Source organism: Gasterosteus aculeatus, chromosome 21 (assembly GCF_964276395.1).
Source record: "Gasterosteus aculeatus chromosome 21, fGasAcu3.hap1.1, whole genome shotgun sequence".
Taxonomy (NCBI): Eukaryota; Metazoa; Chordata; class Actinopteri; order Perciformes; family Gasterosteidae; genus Gasterosteus; species Gasterosteus aculeatus.
The window spans coordinates 18,643,406-18,668,578 of NC_135708.1; the positions used below are offsets into that span (position 1 = coordinate 18,643,406).

Here is a 25,173-nt window from a genome sequence, read left to right on the forward strand (position 1 = left end):
GTTTGATCATTTCTCGCGTAAACACACGCCAATATTACCAAAGAAGCGAGGAAAACGTGACTGGTATTCACTGTTTTGTCCCAATGAGGTGGTCACTGCTTTATATTTGTAATGATTTATGAACACAATCAATCAACCACTTAGTGACACAAAGGTCAAACCCTTGTTTAACAGCAATTCTCCAAAAAGGCCATAAACTGATATTTTTTATACTTCTATTCTCAATTTTTTGGTGTTTTTCCAGGAACTTTTGTATTGATTTCATTTTTTTTAAACAGCAAAATTAGTCCTTTTATGATCAACCCCTCCAACAATATGAATTACCCCGGAGGGCCAGTTGCCCCCCTCCTGCTGTGTGGGTTTTATCTGGTTGTTTTGGGGCTTGTTGGTGGGTTTTTATGACAGTGTGTGCAGTCAGCGTGTTGTTGGGGATTCAAAGACTCCCTGCAGGGATTTCTCCTTTAATCAAATGTCACACAAAAAGGTCAGTGGTTTAATCTCGAAGAAATACTTGAGCCAATATGGAAAATACTACATTAAGTATTAATACAGCCGGTTTGAGCTGCTTCTGATATCTTGTACCTTCTTTTTTTAAACCACCAAAGATCTGCAAAACCCTGACGCGAGTTGAGGAGGACGTGCTGCAAACTCTCACAACCCAAAGGAACTGGTGGTGCGTGCGAATAGCTCCGCTGAAAATAAGATTTATTCATGAATAACATCAAAGAATTTAATATATTTTACGTTTACATGAACAAAGCACAGATCATAGCAGAGGACAGAATGTACATTTCTTACAATTTGACAGCAGTGAAGCAGCTTTTCATAGACATATATTCAACAAAATGGCTTGAAAAGTATTCAAGTGTAGCAGCATGGATTCTGTATTTACATGTTATGCAATTCTATTTGGTGTTAAAGTGGAAAACTCCATATTTGACCAAAGGAAACGTTTGCTGAACGTCTAGTCTTTACACATAAATAAAACCTCCATTTACAGTTTTAAGGGAAAAGGATTTAATTATTTACATTTGCGTTCATCCTTTTGGATGCACATCAATACAACTTGCTTTTCACACACAGAACTTATCAGTTGTTTTGAGGAGCTTCGATTCGGATTTTGTTCCAATCGGTCAAAGCGTCCAGCTGTGAGGTCAGTACTGTTTGATGAGCCTTCGTCTCTGGGAGGTCTTCCTCAGCAGATGTCTGAAGTCAAACGGGTTGTCCTCAGTTCGACTGTCCGTGGAGGGCATTCTGAGAAGTGAGTGTCTGTCAACGCAGGAGACAAGAGTCAACACATAATAAATGTTTCCTGATTCACCAAAGACAGAGTAGGAAGTAGCAAGAAAAGAAAAAACACACAAGAAAGATGAAACAATTCAGTAGAGAGATTTCATATCATCTGCAGGGATCATTTATCACGAGCGTCGGCCGGTCAGAGGCCGCAAAAACACATTTAAAATGTTCTAGCATTCGTCACTTTGACCAACGGTTAGAGAGACTAACTGCAGAGCGTAAAGAGAGAGACCAACTGAAGCGTAAAGAGAGACTAACTGCAGAGCGTAAAGTAAGACTAACCGAAGCGCAAAGAGAGACTAACCGAAGCGTAAAGAGAGGCTAACCGAAGCGTAAAGAGAGACTAACTGCAGAGCGTAAAGAGAGAGACCAACTGAAGCGTAAAGAGAGACTAACTGCAGAGCGTAAAGTAAGACTAACCGAAGCGCAAAGAGAGACTAACCGAAGCGCAAAGAGAGACTAACCGTGAAGCGTAAAGAGAGACCAACTGAAGCGTAAAGAGAGACTAACTGCAGAGCGTAAAGAGAGAGACCAACTGAAGCGTAAAGAGAGACTAACTGCAGAGCGTAAAGTAAGACTAACCGAAGCGCAAAGAGAGACTAACCGAAGCGTAAAGAGAGGCTAACCGAAGCGTAAAGAGAGGCTAACTGAAGCGTAGAGAGAGAGACTAACTGAAGCGTAGAGAGAGAGACTAACTGAAGCGTAAAGAGAGACTAACTGCAGAGCGTAAAGAGAGAGACTAGCCGTGACGCGTAGAGAGAGACTAACCGAAGCGTAAAGAGAGACTAACTGCAGAGCGTAAAGAGAGACACTAACCGTGAAACGTAAAGAAAGCCTAACCGTGAAGTGTAAAGAGAGACTAACCATGAAGCGTAGAGAGACTAACCATGAAGCGTAGAGAGACTAACTGAAGCGTAAAGAGACTAACTGAAGCGTAAAGAGAGAGACTAACCGTGACGCGTAGAGAGAGACTAACCGAAGCGTAAAGAGAGACTAACTGCAGAGCGTAAAGAGAGACACTAACCGTGAAACGTAAAGAAAGCCTAACCGTGAAGTGTAAAGAGAGACTAACCATGAAGCGTAGAGAGACTAACTGAAGCGTAGAGAGACTAACTGAAGCGTAGAGAGACTAACTGAAGCGTAGAGAGACTAACTGAAGCGTAGAGAGACTAACTGAAGCGTAGAGAGACTAACTGAAGCGTAAAGAGACTAACTGAAGCGTAAAGAGACTAACTGAAGCGTAAAGAGAGACTAACCGTAAAGCGTAAAGACAGAGACATCACCGATACACGTTTATTTATCGCCCAAAACAATGACTGGGCTCCTTCTTACATCAAACCGGAGGACCTAGTGACGTACCTGTCGTTACAGGCGGTCCTGGGGGGCTGCGGCTCTGTGACGGCCCTCTCTCGGGTCGGTCTGCTGGCCGTGGCCGGGGTGAGGGGCTCGTTGTACATCCCACCGTCCACGGAGCCCCCGAGAGACGGCCTCCTCTCGGGGGCCCCGTACGGCGACGCGTCCTCCGGGAAGAGGCAGGGCTCGGACCTGCTGCTGGACAGCGTCCGGTAATAGTGGTCATCCACATCCAGCAGCTTCCCCGGACTGGAGCACACAGAAAGGACGCGAGGACGTTAGGGTCAAAGTGCAAATGCGTCTCTTAATATAATGGCCGACCTTGTCGGGGTCACCATGTCCTCACAAGTTCTAAGAAATCTTTACATCAAAGTGTGTGCGTTTTTCTACATCAATTTATTCTCCTCACAGCAAAGCAGTATTTTCAAAATGAAGTTCTGATTAATACTCAGTTGGGTTTCGGAAATAAAACTGCTTTGTTTTTGGAAAAGACTATTGTTTGGGTTCAAATAACGGTGGTGCAAAGCGGCACTTTGTAATTTAAAATTAGAGCGTATCTGTGGTCTATTTGCATCTATTTAAAAAGACCAACTCATTGAGGTGAATTGGCAGAAGCATTTCCTCCTCTGCCCACTTCCTCCAGAGGAAGCCGCTCAGAGGCTTTAAATAGACTCCTCCTATTGGCAGCTGACTGCAATCAGGGCTTGATGGATCCCAGGTGTGTCCTCTGTCACTAGAGAGACTAAATCTATTACGGCAAATCAGTAAGGTGCACGTTTCCACTCAGCTTACGTAATATCCGATACGCTTTTATTCACTTGTGAAGACCTTTTGTATATCTACCATTGTAACTGCATGAATCATTTGAGTGAGTTATTTCCTTTTCGTGACATTTGAACTTTGATCTGATAACTGCTGGCAAGCGGTTTTTAGTTCTCCTTTGCCATCTGGGTTATCGGCATAAACGTGAGGTTTAATATTCCTCTTTTTCATTGCTTCCTCCTCTTTGAAATCCACAAGCTCTCCCGTCCTTTGTGGATTGAACTCTTTCAAAAGTGAGCTTTGCTACTCACGTTGAACACAATTCTTACATCAAGAAGCTCTGGGATGAAATGTACTTCATGAGTCGTGTATTCAACACTTCTTTTGTCTGACCTGCAGTCTTTCTAGTGACCACCAGGGGGCTACAGGAAGAAGTCGGATTGTATGGAAGTCTATGGGAAATATCTCAGCATTGACTACCTTTGTAAACATTGCGACTAGTTTATGATCTCAGTCTTCAAGCTCCACGTCTTCAACACGGCTTGATGCTCATTCGGTGAATAAATAAATAAAAGTTCTGTGGTTCTCTATCAACGTTTCTGATGGACTCCCTATTTCTCTTTTCATACGCCTTTACTCCCGTTTACTACCATCCCCTTCTGTCTACTCTCCATCTCCCCCCCCTCTCTCTGCTGTCAGCCTGGACGCTCGACGCCATCTTTCCCACTGACCTTCTCGTGCTTAATGATGCAAGTTAACGGCTCCTGTCCATCGCTGGCTTTATTTATCTGCCAACACATTATTATGCTGGATGTTATGTGTTGGATGTCTTCACACTGCTGTGCTGTTGTTCAGCCTTTACAGCCCTCGTAAACCTTTTACGTTTACACGTCGGCAGCCGTCCACACGCTGTCTCTCTCTCCTTATCCGTTTTAAGCGATACGCACCTCACATCCACGCTTCATATTTCTGACGCCCAACATGAAATAGTTCGTAGCTCTGGGTTTGTCGAAGTAAGAACTGGCACACTTACTCCTCTTTCCTGGGCTTGCGTTTATCGTCCTGGACGGAGCGCTGGAGGAGGGAGGGGGCAGAGCACAGTTAACTGCATGTCAATCAAGCTCTCTCTCAAAAGTGGTTTTAGAACAGTGGTTCCCAACCGTCTGAACGGAGGCCGACGGGCGCTTCGTTTCGTTTGTCTATTTTCGCACCGCCAGCCGGCGACTTTCGGACGGATCGTCGTGTCATTCTGTGCCGACTCATCGCGCCGGAGGAGGAAACCCCGGTGAGTGATTCCCAGACAGCGCAGCGGGCCATTGGACAAACGGGGGTTGGACGTTTGTTTACAGAGTGGAATTTGTCAGACAGGTACTGCGTTTATTTACCTGCATGTTCTGATTGATGCGTCTTTTTTTACGCGAGGTTTGTGAGGTACTATTGGGAACCACTGTTTAATACGTTTTGTTACAGTCAAGTGTTTCTAAAGTATGAATCAATTACCCTGAAGAATCACCTGGTCAATCACGTTCAGATGTGATGTCTATTGTCTCCCGTTATTGATTGATTGATTGAATTGTTGATTGAGGCACCATACAGTGTATTACTACAACTACACAGAAGTGGCGGCGTGGCAAACGAACCTTAAGTGCTGCAAAGAGAGCTATTTTGTGAGGAGCTACAGCTCGCTGGAATCATCAAACATGGAAATACAATTACGCAACAAGAACATTAAATGGCAAACATTAAAAAACGTGTCAGACTGGTATTTGTGGCCTCGTAACGTACGGCGCAAAGAGAACCGCGGGAAAGAAAAATAAATTGCCAATCAACGCCGCACGGAAGGAGTTGTGCGCCGACTCACGTGAATCAAGTTGTAGTAGGTGGCGTCCTCCGGCGTGTTGAGGGTCTTCGGCTCCTGCGTCCTGCGGGGGCTCCTCGACTGTCTCTTGTCGGCTGAAATGCGACAGTCGATGAGAATGATCAGACGGTGGCGTTTCTGATGGTTTTGGCGCACGCGATGACTCGCTACACACTCCAACACACGTGCAACACTTTAGGTTTACGCAACAACAGAGAGGTGTAAAGTGTGTGTTTGAATAGAGAGTTTGAGGGATGAACTACGGGGAGCTGAGGTTCCAGTTAACGGTTTCCCCCGATACGAACTTCCGCTCACAGGCTTTAGATACAGTGTCTGAGCGTGAGACGCCACAACAAGAGAAACCCATCGAGTCGACCCTCCGCTCTCATTGAACTGCCCTGCGCAACGGACTGCAGCTCAACCCTGAGGCCCGACGGGCGGAACTTTCCATGTGAAACGACCTTTGACACGAGCAAAGAGTCCTGTGGCTCTGTAACGATCCGCGCTGGAGCGATTCCACGCGTCACACCGATCACGTAGAGAGAGAGAGAGAGAGAGAGAGAGAGAGGGGTGTGTTTCATGTTGCAATCCATCATATCGGTCTCGACTGGTGCAATATTCCTCTGCGGGCATGCGATTGTTGTAATTGCAATTACGAACGTCTCACAGCGACCTTTGCTTATTAGCAATCAGCGTCCGTAGCAGAAGAAACCATGGAGCCATCCATCATGTGCGGACGCTCTCAGGTAAAGTTTGTAATGTCAGCGAACGACTTCATCTAATAAAAAAAACAAAAAAAACAAAGAAGGTCACTCTAGATCGCTCAAACGTCTCCACACACCCTCTTATTAGTTCCCGCCATAATTGTCCACAAAATGCGATTTGACATTTGACGACCTTTCTGGCGAAAGAACTATGCGGCCGCATTCATTGTGCGCGTCACAAGCGATTGTGATGAGGTTTATTGTGTCGATTGAACCCACAGCTTAGAACTGTTGATGGACGAAGCGACTGTGTGCGGCCAAAAAGCCTAATTTAATAAGGAGCTGCAGTCGCCGTTGGAAATGACGCAGATAATCTATTCTGCCTCACCTCGGGCAACGTGCTGCGCTAAAGAAAACCCTGCAAAGGGCAAACGCGCCCGAGTAAAGTGAACAGTATGTCATGTGGAGCAGCGTTTGCACAGTGCGCCACTCCCACCTCCCACCTTTTGGGAAACGTTGGATGGATGCAGGCATTAAACAATACGGACGTGATTCCTTGAGACACCCGACATTGCGTCGGTTTAGTTCACGATCAACTACGATCAAGTATTTAAATGCTGAGAATCCGCCTGCGTGCTTTATTTGGTATTAAAGCTCAAAAATCCAAGTCTAAATGAATGGAGGAATGCACATAATTGCAGCGAAGAAAAGGCAATTGCTGATATATTACATGATTACGACATTATCTCCTCAGGACACTTGACATTTTGACTTCTTAGCTGCCAGCTCCGCTTTGCTCGGGCGGCGAACTTTCCATTTCTTCCCTGTCTGGAAAGCAATTACAGCTATCACCTGCGCAAAGCTGATGTAACTGCTGACGACACGCTGGGGAGCGCTTCATGCGTCGCACTTGATCTAATCCCGGGTGGAGAGAGACGAGAGTCAAAAGGCGATAACGTAAACTTGTTTTTCTTTCTTTTCTGTGCGGAAGAAGCGCCGCGTGAAAACGTCTTGCCGGGTAAAACGCACACACCTTTGACTGTGGAATAATAAATACGGGCGATTCCTTCCCTTAAGTTCTGTGTATTTACACCCAAGGCCTGGGAATAATCTTTTCTTACGTGTCTGCTTAAGCACGGATGGAGCCGGAGGAGAGACGAAATGTCCTCTGCGGTTTTCCTCGATTACCTAAAGCTACGAAAGGACGCACATTAACCTCGCCGACCTCGTGGATCACAGCCATCGCTTCGTAATCAGTGTCATCGCAGGCGGTCGCCATCGTCTTACTTGACTGGTGATTCTGAGGCGCGTAGCCATTGATCGCTTTCCCTCTCACAAACATGCCGTTGTTCTCGGGGTTTGAATGATGGGCCTGGATGATCTCGTTCAACTTGGTCTGCAGGGCCGCAAAGTCCTCAGAGGTCTTTGTGATCTGTTGAAGAGATCCGGGGGGGGAAATAGCATATGAGGGAGGGGGCCAGTGGGGGAGGGGCAGCTAAATATATAAACGTGTGTGAGGATATGACCTGCTTGGAGAAGCTCTCCAGTCGTGCAGCTTCCGTCCTCGCTTTTTGCTTGTTGGCTTTGAGGTTCTTTCGGTCCTTGTGGCCTCTGAAGTTGCTCTGGATCTTCACGGCGGCCTGCTCCTCCTCCAGCCGCTCCCTCTCGCCGGCTGCGTCCTCCCTGCGCTCCATCGCCACGTCGGCAACGTCCGGTGCCTCCTCTCTGGCTTCCTCCTCTTCCTCCGCCGTCTTCTCCCGCGCTTCTCGGTCGGCTCTCAGCTTCTTCCGGTCCCGGTGGCCTCTGAAGTTACTCTGAAGGACAGTGGCGGCTTTCTCCTCGTCCACTCCCCCCGGCTTCTCCGCCGAACGGTCCGGCGTCTCGTTCTTCTTCTTCTGCGTCTTCTTGGGGATCTTTCCTTCCTCCTCGAGCCGCTTGCGCTCTTTGTGGCCGCGGAAGTTGCTCTGAAGCACCACGGCTGCTCTGGCCTCGTCTTGGTCGCTCGAGGAAACATCTACTGTTCTTCCTCCTCCTCCCCTTCCTGTCGCCTCGTCGCCAACTTCCGCTGCTGGAGTTTGATCTCCGGGCCCGTCCTCCTCGCCCGGCGGACTCCTTGCTTCCTGTTTCCGAGCGGGGATCTTGCCTTCGTCCTGCAGCCTCTTCCTCTCCTTGTGACCCCTGAAGTTGCTCTGGAGGACCGTGGCGGCCCTGGTCTGTTCTTCTTCATTCACAGCGTCTCCCTCTGCAGCCTCCTCTTGTCCGCTCTCCTCCTTCCCGTCCTCCGCCGGCTCCGCTTGGCCGGCATCTCCTCCTTCGACCCCCTCTTCCTCTTCGGTGTCTGGCACCTGCGTGTGATCGCTATCGTCATTCTCCTCCGCTTCGTACGTGCTCTCGTCTTCGTCGTCATTCCCCGACTCTCTGCCGGCGGACTCTCGCCCGGCTTCTGGTTGCACCGCTGCATCCGGCGGTGACTCCGATTGGGCCCCGGCCGCCGTCCTCTTTCTCTCTTTAAACTTTTTCCTCTCTTTGTAGCCCCTGAAGTTGCTCTGCAGAACCACGGCCGCCTTGGTCTCATTCTCCTGGTCGCTCAGCTTCTGCGGTTCCTCTTTTTCTTTGAGGGCCTTCTCCGCTTGCTCTTTCTCTTTGGCGTCCCTACGGACAAAGAAATGTCAAGGAACACTTTTTCTTTCAATGCTTTATTGATATTTGATCATAAAAGGACCTCTCCGTCACACCGTTTCCTTTTGAAGCTTTTCCTCTCCTTGTGGCCTCTGTAGCGAGCCTGAATCTTGGTTGCAGCTTTGTTCTTCTCCTCCACCAACTGCCTGTATTTCTTTTTGGCCACGTAGCCCCTGCAGACTGAACGAGGCGACAAGACAAGCGTGAACCGCTGTAACGCACGGCCCCTTTAGATCCCACCTGGGCTTCACTCACCGGCCTGAAACCGGACGACGAAGGCCTCAAACTCCGCTTTGCTTTTGTCGCCGGCCGCCTTCTTCCGTACTCTATGACCTCTGTATGCTGGAGGGGGGGGCGAGACGGAATTCAGAGCGCGGGTCGGCGAGCGAGAGACGCTGGGACGGCGGCGGACAACACTGACCTGACTGCAGCACCAGCGCGCTGCGTTCTCGGTCCTTTAACAGCTGGCGGTACCGTTTGGCTCCCATCCAGCCGCGGACGAAGGCCTGCAGCAGGATGATGCGCTGCGTGGCCTGCTGCACCATCAGGTTCAGATGTTCCACGTGGTGGTACTTGAGGAACACCTGACAGCGTGGACGCATTGGGTTTTTTGCACTGCTTTGTCTATTAGCGTAAATAGATCCAAAATTCACTGTATTTGGATCTATTGTGTCAACATGAACAAAAGTTTTGAACCTGGAATCCAATGTTCAGAATGTTCTCTTCTGCAAACCAACACAGATTTAATAAAGAAGCATTTGCATATCTAAACAACAATGATGATGGTTTTCTTAATGCGAGTAACCAACTGGGGAAGATAACGAGCAGCGTAGCGTTCAATATCTTTTCTCACAGCCGCACGTGTTCTGCAACATATTGGTGCAGTCAGATTTTCGTGGTTGGATTCTGATTATTAGCAAAGCTCATTAAATGCACCCGCGTGAACACGCGGCGGGTCACATGTAACCAGCAAGCACCAGTGACTCGCCTTCGTCTTCCCCATGGCCCAGTTCTCCAGCTTGGCATTCTCCAGAATGGCTGCGCACGTTTCCTGGGTGACGGGCGGCTCCTCGTGAGCGGGGAACGCCACCATGTAGTATCTGCGAACGGTCAGCGGGGTCAGAAAGTGGCGATGACCCCTGACCCCTCCCCCCCCCCCCCGTGTTTCCCCCGAGGAGCCCGCTGACCTCTTTATGAAGTTGGCGAACACGATGCGGTGCGAGTAGCCCTGCCGCCTGATCTTGGCGGTCTCCAGGACGCCGGTGTATCGCAGCTGGACCAGGACCTTCTCCCGGTCGAACCTGTTGGCTTGGCGGTCGTTGTTGGGTTTGATGCAGCGCACAAAGTGAGGCTGCCCCGCCACCATCTTGGACAGCAGATCCATCAGAGAGTACTGGAAGGATGACAGAGGGAACTTTACACAAATGAGACGCGAAAGTCAAAAGCGATAACAATAAAAACAAAGCGCTGTCCACCTTTTAAACCGGAGGACCCGAGGGATTAAAGGGACCTACTCTGAAGTAGGAGGCCACCGTCTGTGTCCTCATGTTGGTGGTTTCTCTCGGGTGGTACGGCGCGTCTCCCGGTTCGCCCGGCTGGACAAACAGACACCAGACACGCTCAAAAGTCACAGCAGTGCCACATCTGCTGCTCTGCAGCTTCACAGCGAAGCCGCACGCACAACGTGATGAACATTTCGGTACGGAAGCCAAGCGGGTCCTTCGTGAGTCTAAAGGAGACGACATTGACCTAAAGTGCACAGCGTCAACATCTAGGTCACATGTTTAAAACGTCATATTTTAAGCTTTTCATCCTTCTCCAAATCACCGTTTTCTCTGCGTCATCGAGAGGAATCAAGCTTTTTTTTTGAGGGACCGGCTTTGAGTCCCGAGAAGGCTGCAAAAGAGACGCAGAAATGCATGAACAGAAAAAAATCAAGCGTACTATCTGCATGAATACAAGCTGTAATCTTCAGTGTGTCAAGTTCAAAATCAAAAGAAAATCTATTTGCTTCTAAATTGCTATAATCAACTATGAGTTTGTAGAAACTACAACAAAGGATGCTGCATGAGAGTAAATACACAAATCACACATTCAAATGCATTAGCCTGCACAAATCTGTTAACATTCTAACAAGCTTCACATCTAATTCTAAGCACATTCAGCCCGAGGGGGGAGCAGTTTACAGCGCGCCATCCGCCTTACGCTGTTTCCAGCCTCTTAGCGCCAAGCCTTTGATGAGCTTTTTCCTCTAACACATGCAGATGAATGGAAATAGATTCATGGACTCATCCAACATGTCCATTAATGAAGCTTCTGTCAATTCTTCTAGGTGAGCAAATCGCCCCGAGCAGAACGTTCGGCAGAGCAGCGGAGTTTAAACAAACGAACTCAAGGAAGGTCTCATTTCCCCCGACGGCAACAACAGGACTGAAGCCTTTGATGCAAAACCTCAATTTCTCACAAACTGAGACAACTCAGGCAAAACGCTGTCAATTATTGAGCTATTCCTTGTTTTTAGTTTATCTATTTCTACTAAATTCACATTGGATAATGTCTCGCTTGCATATCTTAACACAACAATTCAACAAACTTACAATATTAATATTGTCTATATATTATATTGTGTTTTTACCCTATTCACCTTTAATTCACAAAGTAAGGCCTGCTGCTGTACGCAGAGAAGCAATGAATGTGACACAGAAAATGCTTGAGAGGACCGAATGAAGACGGGGAAGCGTTCATGCATTTAGCGTTCTAGAGGTCGCACACATGCGTGAGCACAATCACACACATACATGTAGTGAAAATGCAGGAAGAGTATCAGGGCCAGCGTATGTTTCTTTCCTGTCTTTATTTGCATTTTGAGAAATGTTTTAAATATGTTGAGAACAAAGTAGAAAATAGAAATCCCGTTTAAAACGACCAGCATTAACTCATCTACTTCCATTATTATTGTATTTGCTGAATTCTAAATAAAAAGGCCCAAATACCCCTCTGCAGAAAAGACCTATTTGTGCATAAACCGTAGAGGTGCATGCATGATGTCCACAGGATTTAACTGCCACTGACTGCTTACACAACACACAAACTACATGGAAATATGCTGATTACCTCGCTGAAAGAGAAAGAATTGTAGAAGCTAAGCACTCCCATCTTTTACGGGAGACATGCAGGGACAGAGACGGGGAGGAAAGAGACACAAGAGACAAGAAAAGGTTAGAACAGAAGAAGCTGGAATCACCGTTGAAATGAAAAAGTGGAGCCGAGAAAGGCCGAGTTTTAAATCAGGTCAGAAGGTGAACGAGAACAACTGTCTGGGGGGGGGAGGGGTGTTCCTGGTGAAGAAGCTAGCGGCGGCGGCGGTACCTTGGCGAAGGTGAGGCTGCGCGTCGGGGTCCGCATGGTGTTCGCGCCTTTCCCCTTAGTGTGGGCGAGGTTACCTGTCAACAAAAACCACACCAGGGCGAAGGGTCAGCGGGTCGGGGCGGCTCGTTCGACGACACCTTCGGGACGCTCTTCCTACCCGTCTTGGTGAGCGGATGGGTGACCAGCTTGCGGGTGAGCTCGTTTTCCGACGACCTCAGCAGCAGCACGATGTCGGCCGGCAGCGCGTCCCGGTTCTTGGCCAAGAAGCCGGCGGCGCTGTAGATCACCTTTCGGAGGCGGGTAGAGAAGGAGGGACACTCACGAGGGGAAGCCGACGCACACTCGGGTTGTTGGGAGATAAAACGTCAACTACCTTTCCGGCGTAGTGGTGGATACCGAAGCCCAGGTCCACCCGCTTCGGTCGCCAGAAGCTTTTGGTCTTCAGGTTGTCTTCGAATTTCTCTGAAACGTCCAATAAAACAAACCGTAATCATCCCGACAAGCCAGTGAGAACGCGTTCTCTGAAGGCGAGTGCGTATGAGGTCAATTATTCTCCACAAACAGAGGTCTGCTCGGCAAAGCACTCGCCTACGAGCGTCTGGTCGGTGGCCTGCGGGAAGCGACTCTCCTCATCCAGCAGCGACAGCATCCCCATGGGCTTCTGCAGGAACAGGTCCAGGAGGGGGCGGTTGTCCTCGTACTCGATCATCCGGGCGTCCACCTCCTCGTTCAGGTACTCGTCCTGGAGGACGGGGAAACACCTCCGTTACTTAAGGATCTACGGTTCTTGTTCGGCGTGTGGGGTAAAAAAAAAAAAAAGGTCTAAATGTTGTCGTGTGAAAGGTGCTCTTTTAATATGAATTAAAAGTGTCAAGCGGTGCTTCTGCTCTGCGGGGGGAACTGACCGAAGTAACCTGATCTCATCAGAATGTGAGCATGACTCAGCAACGTTACCCGGGTCTAAGGGCCGAAGGGGAAACAAGCAACGTGACGTCATCGAGCGCGCCGCTCTCAAACAAATCTTCGGGAATCTACGGCGAGCTCCGCCCCTCCTCCCTCCCCCCACCCACGTATATACGGTGGGTGGGGGAGGTAAAGGACACATGTATTTCTGGGCCTGGTGCCAACAACACCCGAGAGTGAGATTTAGTCAAACGCTAACTGTCTTGGGCTCCTAATTGACCCTCGTTGCGGATGATTTATAGCTTCTCTGTGTGGGTGGGACCACATCGTTTAACATTAGCAAACGGCTCTCTGCCCCCCTCAAGGCAAAACACTCCCGCGAGACTCGCCAACCTCTCTCTCTCTCTCTCTCTCTCTCTCGCCGTGAATAAAGACTCCCTCGCCGTCCCCCTCAAAGCGCAGAGTGACAAATGATGTCATGTTTTCACTATTTAGATGGAAATGAGGTCGCGAGGGACTGCAGCGCTCAGGCGGCCTTCACCTGCTCCCAGGCGAAGATGTGCTGGTTGAAGTAGAACTGGATCTGCTCGTTGGCGATGTTGATGCAGAGCTGCTCGAAGGAGTTCTTCTTGAAGTTCTCGAAACCGAAGATGTCCAGGATCCCGATGTTCAGGCCCTTCTCGTCCTCCCTGCAGGGGAGACGAAGGAAAGGTGACATTTTAAAAGATTCCACTGGAGTCTGGAAGCACACGTTGGTCGGACTCGTCGCGAGCTCACCCGAGGTTTCCGTCGGGCCGCAGCAGCGCGTTGATGCGGTTGACGATCCAGCTGAAGAGGCGGCCGTAGAGCGCCTTGCCCATGGCGTCCCTCACCTCCGCCGCCTTGTCCACCGTGTTGGGCCTGACGATGGTCTCCCCGCGGGCGACCACGCAGTGGGAGGTCAGGGCTTCCTGCAGCTCGTCCGAGCGGATGCACAGCAGCGACGCCACTGAGGGAGGGATGGAGGCGGAGCGAGGGAGGTGGGGGGTTCATTAGGTCAAGGAATGGGACGAAAGTGGTGAACTCTCTCTCTCTCTCTCTCCTCTCACCGTTCTCCAGGACCGACGTGTTGGAGATGTCGCTCTTGTCGGTCTGGTGCTCCGAGGCGACCGGAGAGAACTCCACGTCGCCGGAGTTGAGGATGGCAGCCAGGGTGCTGTAGACGCTGCCCAGCTCCTGCAGGAGTGACAGACAGGGATTCACCGCAGACAGCGGGACGTCGCCTCGATTGCCCAATAGCATCCGGCGCCTTCACTCATACAACATGCGTCCGTGTGCTCTACCAGCCGGTAGACGTCTCAACCGGCCAGTTACTGTGTGATCACCTTCATACACACTATGAAATAGAAGGTTGTTCCTGCTGGTGGTTGCAGACGTGCAGATCCCAGTAGGGTATCAGCTCTTTGGGCTTCACACGTGTGCCAAATAGTGGATCTAAGGAACCACTGATGCACTTTGAAATGACATGTATTGGTTTAATATGTATTATATATTATATATATATTTAATATTAATATGTGAGCTGCCAGGTTACGGCCGGTAGTCGATGCAGGGATTGTGTTCTTTACCTCTAGGGTGAATCCGATGACTTTGAAACACTGCTCCACCGCATCAAACTGCTCCTTGTAGAAGCTGTTGCTCACTATGTCGGGCCCCAATTTAACGTGCTCGTTCAGCAGATACCTGCAGATCAGACAGGAGAGCTCAGGACTGTGGGGGGGGGGGGGGGAGGTAGTAGTAGGACGTCAGCAGGGTGAGAAGTCAAACCCACTTGGGTGTTTTGCTGTCGGAGAGCTTGTAGTGAGCCAGCTTCTTCCTGTCTGCCAGGCCGGCGTACAGGTAGTAGAAGATGTGGAAGTTCCTCTCCCCCCTGTGGAGACACAAAGGCTCTTACTCTCATCCATCCGTCACCTTTAACCTGATCGGAGCTGTCCAATAACTATTGAGGAAAAAGGCACAAAGTAAATCTTGTGGCTGGAATGTGAGCGATACTTACGCCGCCTGGTGGATGACCCTGGACTTCTCCAGCAGGTACTCGGATATCTGCGCTCCCACCACCGTTCCTCCGCAGGTGAACTTCATCTCCAGGTACTTGCCGAAGCGGCTGGAGTTGTCGTTGATGACGGTGCAGGCGTTTCCGAACGCTTCCACCAGGCTGTTGACCAGCAGGATCTTCTCCTGCAGCGTCTGGTTGTTGGCCTTGAATGACACATTAGAGGAAGTAACACTCCTTTTGTCCGGAGGTGGATCTCTGCCACGCGCCTTTCTATTCAGGCGCTGCTTATTTCGGCTGTGAAAGGGGGGGAATTGAAAGGGGACTTTTCAGCTGGGTTGCTCATCACGGCCGGCATCAGCTGGAACCTCGAATCAACGGATCACTGGAAGTTCAAATTGCCTCAAAGTGCGTTTGTATTCAGCTCGCATTGGGGGAGATGAGCAGCCTCCCGGTTCAGGACCCTCATCTTTGTGTCATTTGACGCACGGGAAGCTCATTAGCCTCGGACTTCCTGAAGGCGCCGCTGATGAAATATTCTTTGCATGCGCGGCCTCGCGTGACTCACCTTTCCGAGCACCGTCAGCTGCTGCACCAACAGATGAGCGCTCTCCGTCTTCCCGGCTCCGCTTTCCCCGCTGATCACCACGCACTGCGCACGGCAAGGAGCAACGTTTACCGCCTCGAGTGGACGTTCCACATAACAAAACCACTAAATACGATATCACCCTCACCCTATTTAACCACAGTGACAATCAAGGCTAAAATGACACACACGGCGAGATAAAAAAAAACAGCAATGGAAGAATCAAGGAAGTGCCACTGCATTACCTGGTCTGTATTAAACGACACCATGGACTGGTAGGCGATGTCAGCCACGGCGAAGATGTGAGGGGGGTTGGCCGTGCGCTTGGCTCCGATGTACATCTTGGTGCACTATGGAGAGAAACCGGGGGGGGCCGCTGTTTGTGTGCAGGCGGGCGGTTGGGCGGGATCTACTAATGGGTTTGCGAAGGGAAACCGACCTGAGGGCCGTATATCTGCATGCCGTGGAACGGGTTGACCGCGATGAGGATGTCTCCCACGTACGTGTAGATTTGATCGCGCCCGTAGCGGCGCTGCAGCTGCTCGGTGACCGTGTTCTGAAAAACAGGTGTGGAATGTTCCGCTCTGTATTCGCAGATTGCAACAGACGTTCTTCAGGGGTAAACGGAGTCGTTCTCACCTCGTCCAGAACCTCCAGGGTGGCGAGGTCGTCCACCTCGTCGAGGTCGCTCTGCGTCTTCATGTGGCCTCCTCGCTTGGTGTGGATGCGTTCATGCCTGCAACCCACAGAAGCCACGAGCAGCCGTCGCTGAGTCTCCTCGCTTTAACACACAAAGTGTGTGAGCGCGAGCAAAGGTCCGAGCGGATGAGGATCTTAATGTGAATATAATACTCTGAAGCATTACTGCAGTCACGCTCGTTATCAGCGTGCAGTTTTTATTCCTCCTGCCGGACGGCGAGCGGCTTTCCAAATGACCAGATTAAGAAGGCTAGAAGAAGAAAATGAACTTAAACGACGTCTTATTAAATGTGGTATTTCCTAATAGCCACACAGATATACAACAGACCATTTATTACAATAGCTTCACTTTTACAAATCGACGTAGCGGGGAAACCGTCTGAGCACACCTCCATCAGAAGGGAGAATCTGACCAGTTTGAATGTTAAACATCAGAAAAAAGAGCTGCTGCAGTCGGTCTACAGCAAATATCACAACCTCAGTTTCACTACAGCATCAAACGACAAAAGCAAAATGTGACGACAGGATCCAAAAGACAACAGTGCTTATGACGGGAGGTTGGCAGCAGGGGACCAATGACAAACACATGTGAGGTCACAACTACGTGCCAACTATCATCTAGTGCGGCGTGAGGGTCCTTGAGGGATTCGTTACCTGTCATTACTGTCTGTGCTTCTGTCTGTCTTTCCATGATGGCTTAAATGACAGAAATAGGATTAGGCCCGTAAAAAGTCCAGCAAGGGGGGTCATATTTGATTGCCGGCCGTACAAACCCGAGCGGACCGCGAAATAAATCTCCACGCCGTGTGAGACTTTTAGGACTTTTAGGAAAAGGAAACCCGACTCGAGGTGGAGAGAGTACCTGGTTTTATCAATGATTCCTATTTGCTGGTTGAGATCGATGAGCTCGATCAGCTGCTTCTGCAGGATCTTCTCTCTGCCGACGCTGGCTTTGATGAAGACGTGCTGCAGCAGGTCCAGCACGTTGGGCCTCAGCTCTAAGTCCTTGATCAGACATCTGGGCGGGTTGGAGAAGGAAAGCGTGGAGGAGGAGGGAGAGAGTGCAATGAATCGGATTTATACTCATTCATAAGTGCGCTTGGCTCTGTACCACCAGCGTAAATAACCTTTATTCGCGTCCGCACTCACTTGCAGATGAAGTCGTTAAAGCCGTCGGACCAGAGCTCCGGCTGGTGGAGGGTCGGCGGGGGATTTCTGTCAAATGGGAAGGAACGGAAGAGATCAACGGAAAGATAAGATGAGATTGGATTCGGGCAGATCAAAAAGGAATGTTTTCTATTCATCGCCGAGCAGATCCAGAGGCGTTTCCCGAGCGAAGGCCGCCTCACCGGTCTGTTGACACAGCTGATTTTAGAGAAACAGTCTGAAGCCGCGTTGCTCCTCCTTCAAAGAGACACGCGCCGCTCAGAGGTCGAGCCGCGGAGCCGGCGAACGACTCGGCTAATTGCTGTAATTCCGCGTTCTGCTTCGAGGACCTTTTTTACGAGAGGGAAGCTGGCAAACGGTTCGGGAAGTCAACGGCGCCCGCTAATGTAGCGCGGCCTCTTTCCCGTCGGCTCTGACAGCAATAAATTGGTCTAATGAGGGAACATGCATCTCCTGTTTATCACGCAGCGCAGCCGAGGTAGACGGCGGACGCACGGCACATCTATTACAGCCGATTCTGTCTATTCATTAAAGGTACAATAGAGTTGTTTTAATTCCCTGGGAACATGTATGAGGATGTCCTTTAATACTTGTATCATGTTTAAACACCTCTCACTGAAGGCGCCGTAATAAATCCCCCTCTGAAGAGCATGGGAGGCCAATTCAAGTTTCCCTTTTGCACAAAACGAAGAATAAAAGCTTAAACCTTTACAGGGGTGGGATTTGACTTCTGCACGTTGGGTCCCAGTCCGTCTCTGTCCTTCTTTCACTTGTAATATTGTTGCTAGTTGTGACCTTATGTCGAGGGGGTGAAAAGGCCAAACATATATATGGAATATCTGCGTTCTGATACAGTACTGTGCATTTAAAGGTCATTATATGTCCAAATACAGCAGTTTAGAGTCCAACTTCGAATGCGTTAAGATAAGAAAAACACTGCAAAGATGAATTCAAGCACGGCAGAAAACGTCAAATACGATCTTCCGTTTCTGGTGGCGACCCTGAATGGAATAAGACAGGGTGTGTTAGAATAAAGGACTTTTTTTCCTCCACGGGCCGCCTGACGAGCGAACCCGCAGCCGGGGGAGGTGAAGAGTGTGAACCGACGGCCTGAAGCTCCGACTGCAGCAGTCACAATGATTCAGAGGGAGCCGCGTGACGTCTCCTGTGGAGCACGACCCCCACTGCACGCACACGCACACACACACACACACACACACACACACAGGACGCTGGTGTGTGTGTGTGTTTCAGGACAGTGATGGACAAAGTGCTGCGCCGCGACAATGACAGTGTCTGTAAGTGCTCATGCAGCTCTGACGCTGGAACGAGGATAACATGAAGAATTGCTCTTCACCTTCAGCCCACTCAACCTTAGGAAGGTGTGGCTTCGCCCCCCTCCACCCCCCCATAAACACAGGGCGAATGGCAACAGTGGTTTATGGATAAGCTTTGTGATACAAGTAGACCGTGGTGTGTTACGGACTCTTTCATTGCTCTTTATACTCAGTCAGCACAAGATATAAATCAATAAATAGGTGATTTTATTAGTTATAGATCAAGGTAGCCGGCGGTACGAGGTCGCTACAAGTTATGCATTAATGCATCGCTATAATATTCTGGTCTATATATATTTTACCTTTTTTTTGGAGCTAGAATAAAAAGTCGTTAATCTTTCGCCATTGAATGAAAGTAAATAAATCTTGTTTGCCCTGATCATGATGATGATGATGACGATGATGATGGTGGAGGATGTGTGGGTGGGGGTGATGGGGGCTCACCTGGGGATTTTGAAGAGCGCTCTCATTGGGTGGAGTTCGGAGAGGGGGGGGTCTCCGTCTCCGAGCTCTATGGCCGTGATGCCGAGGGACCAGACGTCACAGCGAGCGTCGTAGGTCGAGTCCAGCTGCTGCTCGCAGGCGATCACCTGCAGCACCAACACCAAGGGACAGAAACGCACATTCAGCAGCGTCAAGAAACCCTCTTTCTCTCCACTAAGAGAACCAAAGTTCGGGACCACTTCCAATATTCATAAGAGAGAAAAATCCATATAAAAACATCAAGAAATCAAGAAACCCAATAAACAGCTCAGCCAGCTGAGGGCAAGATAGCGCTAAAGCGCACACACACACACCTTCAGCATTATTGTCAACTGTCTGAAATCAATATAATTCGTACTCCAAATCCCCAATAGGCAGGTACTTGTGTGCACAGACGAATCATCGCCATATCGATCATAATAAAGCATCCTTCACACACATTAAGACAGCCGCTCCTCTGCAGAAGAACCCTAAAGAAAACGGTCAGTAAAATGACCTCATTAAACTATACTGCAAAAATAGTTTAACTTAACGAACTAATTGCCGACATGCTAAAAAAATGAGCCTCAACCACTTGTCGATAGTCAGGAAATAAAGCTCAAACGAGATCTATCGAGTTGTCCAGACTCACCGCACGATTAAAAGTCACATGAGCAGCTGGTCCGGAGAACGCAGGTGGGACCCGGAGTAAACAACTCAATCTCACTCCGGACACCGAGAACCCTTTTCGACCGAAGACCTTCTGGTCTACGGAGTCCAGCTGATGAACGTTTTACACAAACGAGATTAAAATCGAGTGCGGACGCGACGCGTCACGTGCATTCTGATGCAAACCTCATGTAAAAACGGCCACTTCGATTTGCCGATTGAAGTTATTCCCGCGAGGGGCAAATCAGAGACCGGAGGAGGTGCTCTCCAACGCGGAAGCAGCAGAACTTCAGGCCTCCGATCAGCTTTACACATTTGACCCCTCCTCTATTATTACACAGGAGGACGTCAGCAGAACGTGAGCTCCATTTCTCCTTCTTTGCCTCCGTTATCTCCTGAGCGAGGCCCCCTGGGATCTGCTGGAGATGCAAAGGGACCTCCGACTGTACCTCCGGAGCCATCCAGAAGGGAGTCCCCACCGAGGTGTTCCTCCTCAGACGCGTGTTCGTCAGCTGGGCCGAGACACCTGCGGGGAAGAGAAAGCACACCTGAGCCTCGAAGCCTCTGTCTTGTGGAGGAACGCCGAGCGGTGTCGGCTGACACGTCTCTGCGTGGATCTCTGAGGGCCCTCGTGTCCCGCTGATGGACCTGTCGCTGCAGGGACATGGAGGAAGAACCACACACACACACACACACACAGATGCCTTCAAATGATAGATTGCTTTGAATTACAAATTCCGATGCGGCTGCAGGGGGTTTTGCACGGCAATTCAAGAACAACATTTGAATACAATTGAGCTGGAAAACGTCTTTGACCGCTGGAGACGTTTCCCCGTCTCTCCGAACGAGAACATAAATCTATCTGAAGCTTCATCATACATATATACATATATATATATATATATATATATATATATATATGTGTGTATGTTGCTGCGTCCTCTTTATACAGACATACGCTGCATGAATACGAGGCCGCGTGTCCTTATTTGTGTGTGTGTGTTGTTGTGCGTTACAGAGCCTGACAGGGAACACGCTGACCCACAATCGTATGTTGAGTCCAGTCGGGACGAATCAGCGTTAGCATCGTGTGTCCCGGGGCTCTTTAGGCTGAAGCGGAGCCCCCCCCCCCCCGCCCGAGACAACGGCGGCTACCGAGAAGCGAAAGGTCCCACTGCGAAGCGCGACGGCGTCTCCGCCTCGCGTTGCTCTGCGCTGATCTGAACCGCAAACTCTGCAGAGCTTCACACAACAGATGAGCAAGTGGAAACAGTTCTATGGCAAAACATCTAACGGGGATTAGAAGGACGGGACATACGTGACCAAACCACTCCACAGCAACGCTTAAGCCCCCCCGGTAGTGAGAACACGAGGTGTGTGGTACACTAGGGTCCAGAAGCACTGAGGGACCCCCATTAAAGCCCTCGCGGCCCCTCACTTTACACTACATTAGCCCGGAGTGGAGCCTGGGGGGGGGGGCCACACTTAATCACCATCACAGAGATAAGGCCGTCAATTAGAATATTCATGAGAGACAAGAGACCCTCAAACAAACGGCGCTTCTCATTCTGCCACTGCGCATTTTGTGCATTGTTTTGTGTGTGTGTGTGTGTGTGTGTGTGTGTGTGTGTGTAGGGGAGGGGGGGGAGGGGTGATCTCTTTGCTATTTAGTTCCTCGGCCTGTGATGAGTCACTGCGGGGGCATTATCTCCTCGCCTGCTTAGCGTGGCGTGCGCCCCTCCCCGCGTGGAGTTCCATCAATCCCGGCGCGAGGCACCGGAGCGGGAACGAGTCGCCGCTTTCGTCACTCGGCGACTTTCTTTCTACGCGCCGCGCCTTCCCTCACGACGTCACGGCCAGGTTCCAACTGTCAGCGGTACGGGGGGCTGTCAAACGAGCTGACTGGGGGGCGACTTTTCTTTTTTGTCCTTTGCATTCTAGACGATTAAACGTTTTTTATTTCCTAAACACTTTCAGGCTTCGATTCTCAAAGACTGGCGCATCAAACCGCCGTCGAGAAGCTGCCTCTTCTTCCACATTCACATGTTAAGTGATTCCATTAAAACCTCCTCCTCCTCCCCCTCGTGTAAGAGCTGTGCACTTTGTGCACTTTGTGCTTTCGCGGGTAGAAAAAGGCTTTTTAAGAGAAGCCCACAATTAGCCGGCTGAATGCAAACCTACACGCGTGTTGAATGTAATGAAAACAGACGACTGTTTTTTGTTTTTTTTTTGCTTTCTTTCCAGCAGGAGTGAATCATCCCCTGGAAATAGTCAAAATCAATTTGCCTATCGCGAAGCTTGCAACCCAGAACCACCGCGGCCGCTCGCAGCGCCTCATTTGGTTAAGAAAAAAAAACCCAAAGCAAATCAGAGCGAACAAAGAGCGAGGAGCAGCGCCGAGGCCGAAGACGGGACGTCATGCAAGACACATTTCGTCTGCCACCTCGTCTGCTTGTGTAAGCGCGTCCCAGAGGAGACCAATTACAGTCTGTTTATTCGGCACGCAGCTGAAGGTAATGGGTTCGGCCCTCTTCTGTTAAGCGGAGACACAAAGTGATTTTCCCTGATTAGCGGAGAATTTGTGGCGACAAAAAAGAGACACGCCGCGTACCGAAGTCCACCAGTTTGACGCCTCCGTGCGTCGTCAGCAGGATGTTGTTGCCCTTGACGTCGCGGTGGATGGTCTTGTGGACGTGCAGGTGCTGCAGGCCCTGCGCAGAGGAAGGACAAAAAGGGAGGGGGGGGGGGGGTTCAGCGGCTTTTTCCTGACGAGCACCTGCCTTTTTATAACAATCCCCCTGCAGCCCCCTTTTTTTCACTGAAGCGGCGCGTTCTCTCGAGCATCGCTGTCTCCCCCCCTCGTGCACGCTCAGGGGGCCAGATTTACCATGAGGGCCTCGTGCAGGATGTAGGCAACGACGGCTTCGTCCATGCGGTCCCCCCTCTTCAGCATCCCTTTGGCCAGGTCTGTCACAGAGCCGCCATTGCAGAGCTGCAACAGAGAACGATGAGTCAGCACTTCGGCCCGAGCTTATACAACGCGCTAAAAAAAAAACGCGGGGAAAAAAAGAAAAAAGTTCAGATGATGAGATTTCACGGGGAGAAAAGCTGGAAGTGGAACTCCGTGGACCCGTAGAGGCTTATCTTTCCCAGGCAGCTTAGCGGGAGGTGGGAGAAGGGAGAATGTACACTTTTGTGTGCGGGGGGGTTTTTAATCCACCGCTGTGATGACTCAGCAGGGGAAATATTAAACATGCACAAATCATCCTCCGATGGTTTCAGACAATGACGACACTCGCAGTAGAAAAAGAACACGCACTTCACACCGGAAACAATGCGAGATTCAAGCCAGCACCAACGCTCCGTTCTCACGGCGAAGAGAACCTTTTATTTTGTGTGCTGCATCTGGATTTGGACTCCACAGTCAATAGCACTCCCTCTTGGCAAATTACAGAAGATTACCCCGTGGGTTGCCGTGGCAACAGTAATAACCCCTTGATTCAGGTCTTTCTTTCGGCTGCCAGAGGTAGAAAAACACGTCAGCACATGTCAATCACGGCGCTGCTCCCGAAGAAAGTAAACACAAATAATCGCCTCATTCACCGGTATTTTGCATTAGAACATTTCCATCGTATCTTTTATGTGTTAAATACTTGTTCTTGCATAATTACACTAATTTCCCCGCACTTGTAAACTGAAGGCTTAATTAGGCAACACGCACGTGGTGGTGTGTGATGATTTAGGATAAGGATCAGTCCCCCGCGGCTGTGCTCCAAACATCACGTGTCAGAAAAGATGACTAATAAATCATTTATACACCCCAGCATTGACACAACTACACCATTTCTATTCACATTCAAAGTGACAGCACAGCCCGGGTGGTGAAATATTTACTTCCTTTAGATGGTTAGGGCAGAAAAGGGCAACGCGATTTGACTAAAGACAGAAACGATGACGCTGATCTTCCGGACGAGCTGACTGGTACAATGATGTCATAGGAACATTATTATTATTACTACTGTTGCTGTGTTTGTTTCTTCATGTAGTCCGTTTGTGTGTCTTTGTAACTTCCTGTGACGTCGGTCCGCGTCGCCGCCATATCGCCCTTTGTCATTAAATTACACCGGGGACAAATCCATATTAATGAGAGGCCACAGCGAGCAGGTGATGCTCACTTTCCATTCGTCACATTCATTATTTGAGACGCAAACCTCTGAGTGAAAATGATTCATGTAACTTTGAAGAGGTTAAAGAAGATTTACGCAGCTTTGGGTGCTAAAGTCTATGAAATCTGTCCCACCATTAAACGATGAGGGTGATTGATCAGTGACGACGCACAAATCAAAGCAATCATCATTTTAGGTTAAAAAGCCTGTGAAATATGGAGCGTCAACACCAATTCCATCGGACCGTAAGCTCTTATTCCAAAATATAGGCTGCAAAATCAATTTGGGAAAACGTTGCAACAATTAAACTGTAGTCCTGCTAAAATTGATTGATGGGGCCGATAAAATGTGAATTCCCCACCAACGATGTGCGGAAAATCTAAAAAGAAACAATGGATAATAAACTCTTGCATCTTCTTCTTGAATGTCTCCTGAGTTTCCACCAACAACTCTCACTTTCCAAAGAAAAGAAACCGAATACACTGAACGCGGAGGCGGATATTCTCCCTTACAAACGATGTCAGCTGCTTGTTTAGTCATGCAAATAAAAGCAGAGCATCAAAGACGCGTAAAGGAAGAATGAAGCCGATGCGGAGATGAAAGAGTCGAGGCTGCCCACCGACTCACCGAGGACCAACCCGCTAAAGACACACAGCTGCTGACTTCCCAGTCAACCATCTTCCATCCGTGTCTCCCTGCAAACACAAAAGCGTGTCTCATTTGCGGCGTGATGACTGGACGCGGCGGGCCGCGCGTGTCACGGGCCTGGAACGCCTCCAAGGAAACGCACTCCTAGTGTTACCGCGGGGTTATCGCTTACGCCGCCGCAGCCGGCGTGTCCGCTTTCAAGCACAAGCCCCGAAAAAACCCCGTCCGGACGGAGACCATCGCGGGCGAACGAGGGCGGCCGGGGGTTTATTGTTTAAAAATCATGGTACGATCTGTAAACAGCCTCAACATGCAATACAGACGCAGAGCAATAATCAAAGATGAGATACATCTTTAAGCTTCAAAGGTTTCAGTGATCAGCGGGCTTCGTTTAGCGCGGAGCTTTAAACCCGCATCCAAATCAGGCATTTATTCCCTGATAGAGAGCAAAAGTCGCTCCGTCTCTGAAGTGCCTCTGAGCTC

At 49.7% G+C, this 25,173-nt stretch overlaps 1 protein-coding gene across 14 annotated transcripts in view; it reads right to left on the reverse strand.

The window, feature by feature from the left end:
* Positions 1-719: 719 nt before the first annotated feature.
* The window catches only part of myo3a (myosin IIIA), a 29,291-nt gene continuing 4,837 nt past the window's right edge, over positions 720-25,173 (reverse strand). For 3 of the 14 annotated variants that reach the window (XM_078096139.1, XM_078096144.1, XM_078096143.1), the window contains exons 4-39: positions 22,764-22,868; positions 22,488-22,587; positions 20,326-20,402; positions 19,190-19,335; positions 17,391-17,456; positions 17,104-17,259; positions 16,896-16,937; positions 16,182-16,278; positions 15,982-16,098; positions 15,788-15,892; positions 15,525-15,608; positions 14,960-15,162; positions 14,735-14,833; positions 14,532-14,646; positions 14,013-14,139; positions 13,702-13,912; positions 13,466-13,613; positions 12,610-12,763; positions 12,395-12,483; positions 12,179-12,308; positions 12,022-12,095; positions 11,767-11,808; positions 10,480-10,548; positions 10,167-10,247; positions 9,840-10,045; positions 9,641-9,752; positions 9,074-9,236; positions 8,908-8,994; positions 8,709-8,832; positions 7,500-8,625; positions 7,261-7,405; positions 5,273-5,364; positions 5,052-5,096; positions 4,445-4,485; positions 2,656-2,898; positions 720-1,269 (exon numbers count right to left, since the gene is read on the reverse strand). In XM_078096139.1, coding sequence (XP_077952265.1) covers positions 1,155-1,269; positions 2,656-2,898; positions 4,445-4,485; positions 5,052-5,096; positions 5,273-5,364; positions 7,261-7,405; positions 7,500-8,625; positions 8,709-8,832; positions 8,908-8,994; positions 9,074-9,236; positions 9,641-9,752; positions 9,840-10,045; positions 10,167-10,247; positions 10,480-10,548; positions 11,767-11,808; positions 12,022-12,095; positions 12,179-12,308; positions 12,395-12,483; positions 12,610-12,763; positions 13,466-13,613; positions 13,702-13,912; positions 14,013-14,139; positions 14,532-14,646; positions 14,735-14,833; positions 14,960-15,162; positions 15,525-15,608; positions 15,788-15,892; positions 15,982-16,098; positions 16,182-16,278; positions 16,896-16,937; positions 17,104-17,259; positions 17,391-17,456; positions 19,190-19,335; positions 20,326-20,402; positions 22,488-22,587; positions 22,764-22,868 — 5,136 coding nt within the window. In that variant the 3' untranslated portion in view covers positions 720-1,154. Of the gene's footprint in view, positions 1,270-2,655; positions 2,899-4,444; positions 4,486-5,051; positions 5,097-5,272; positions 5,365-7,003; positions 7,168-7,260; positions 7,406-7,499; positions 8,626-8,708; positions 8,833-8,907; positions 8,995-9,073; positions 9,237-9,640; positions 9,753-9,839; positions 10,046-10,166; positions 10,248-10,479; positions 10,549-11,766; positions 11,809-12,021; positions 12,096-12,178; positions 12,309-12,394; positions 12,484-12,609; positions 12,764-13,465; positions 13,614-13,701; positions 13,913-14,012; positions 14,140-14,531; positions 14,647-14,734; positions 14,834-14,959; positions 15,163-15,524; positions 15,609-15,787; positions 15,893-15,981; positions 16,099-16,181; positions 16,279-16,895; positions 16,938-17,103; positions 17,260-17,390; positions 17,457-19,189; positions 19,336-20,325; positions 20,403-22,487; positions 22,588-22,763; positions 22,869-25,173 lie in introns of those variants that run through there. The other 11 variants (XM_078096140.1, XM_078096147.1, XM_078096141.1 and 8 more) reach the window with 9 other exon arrangements.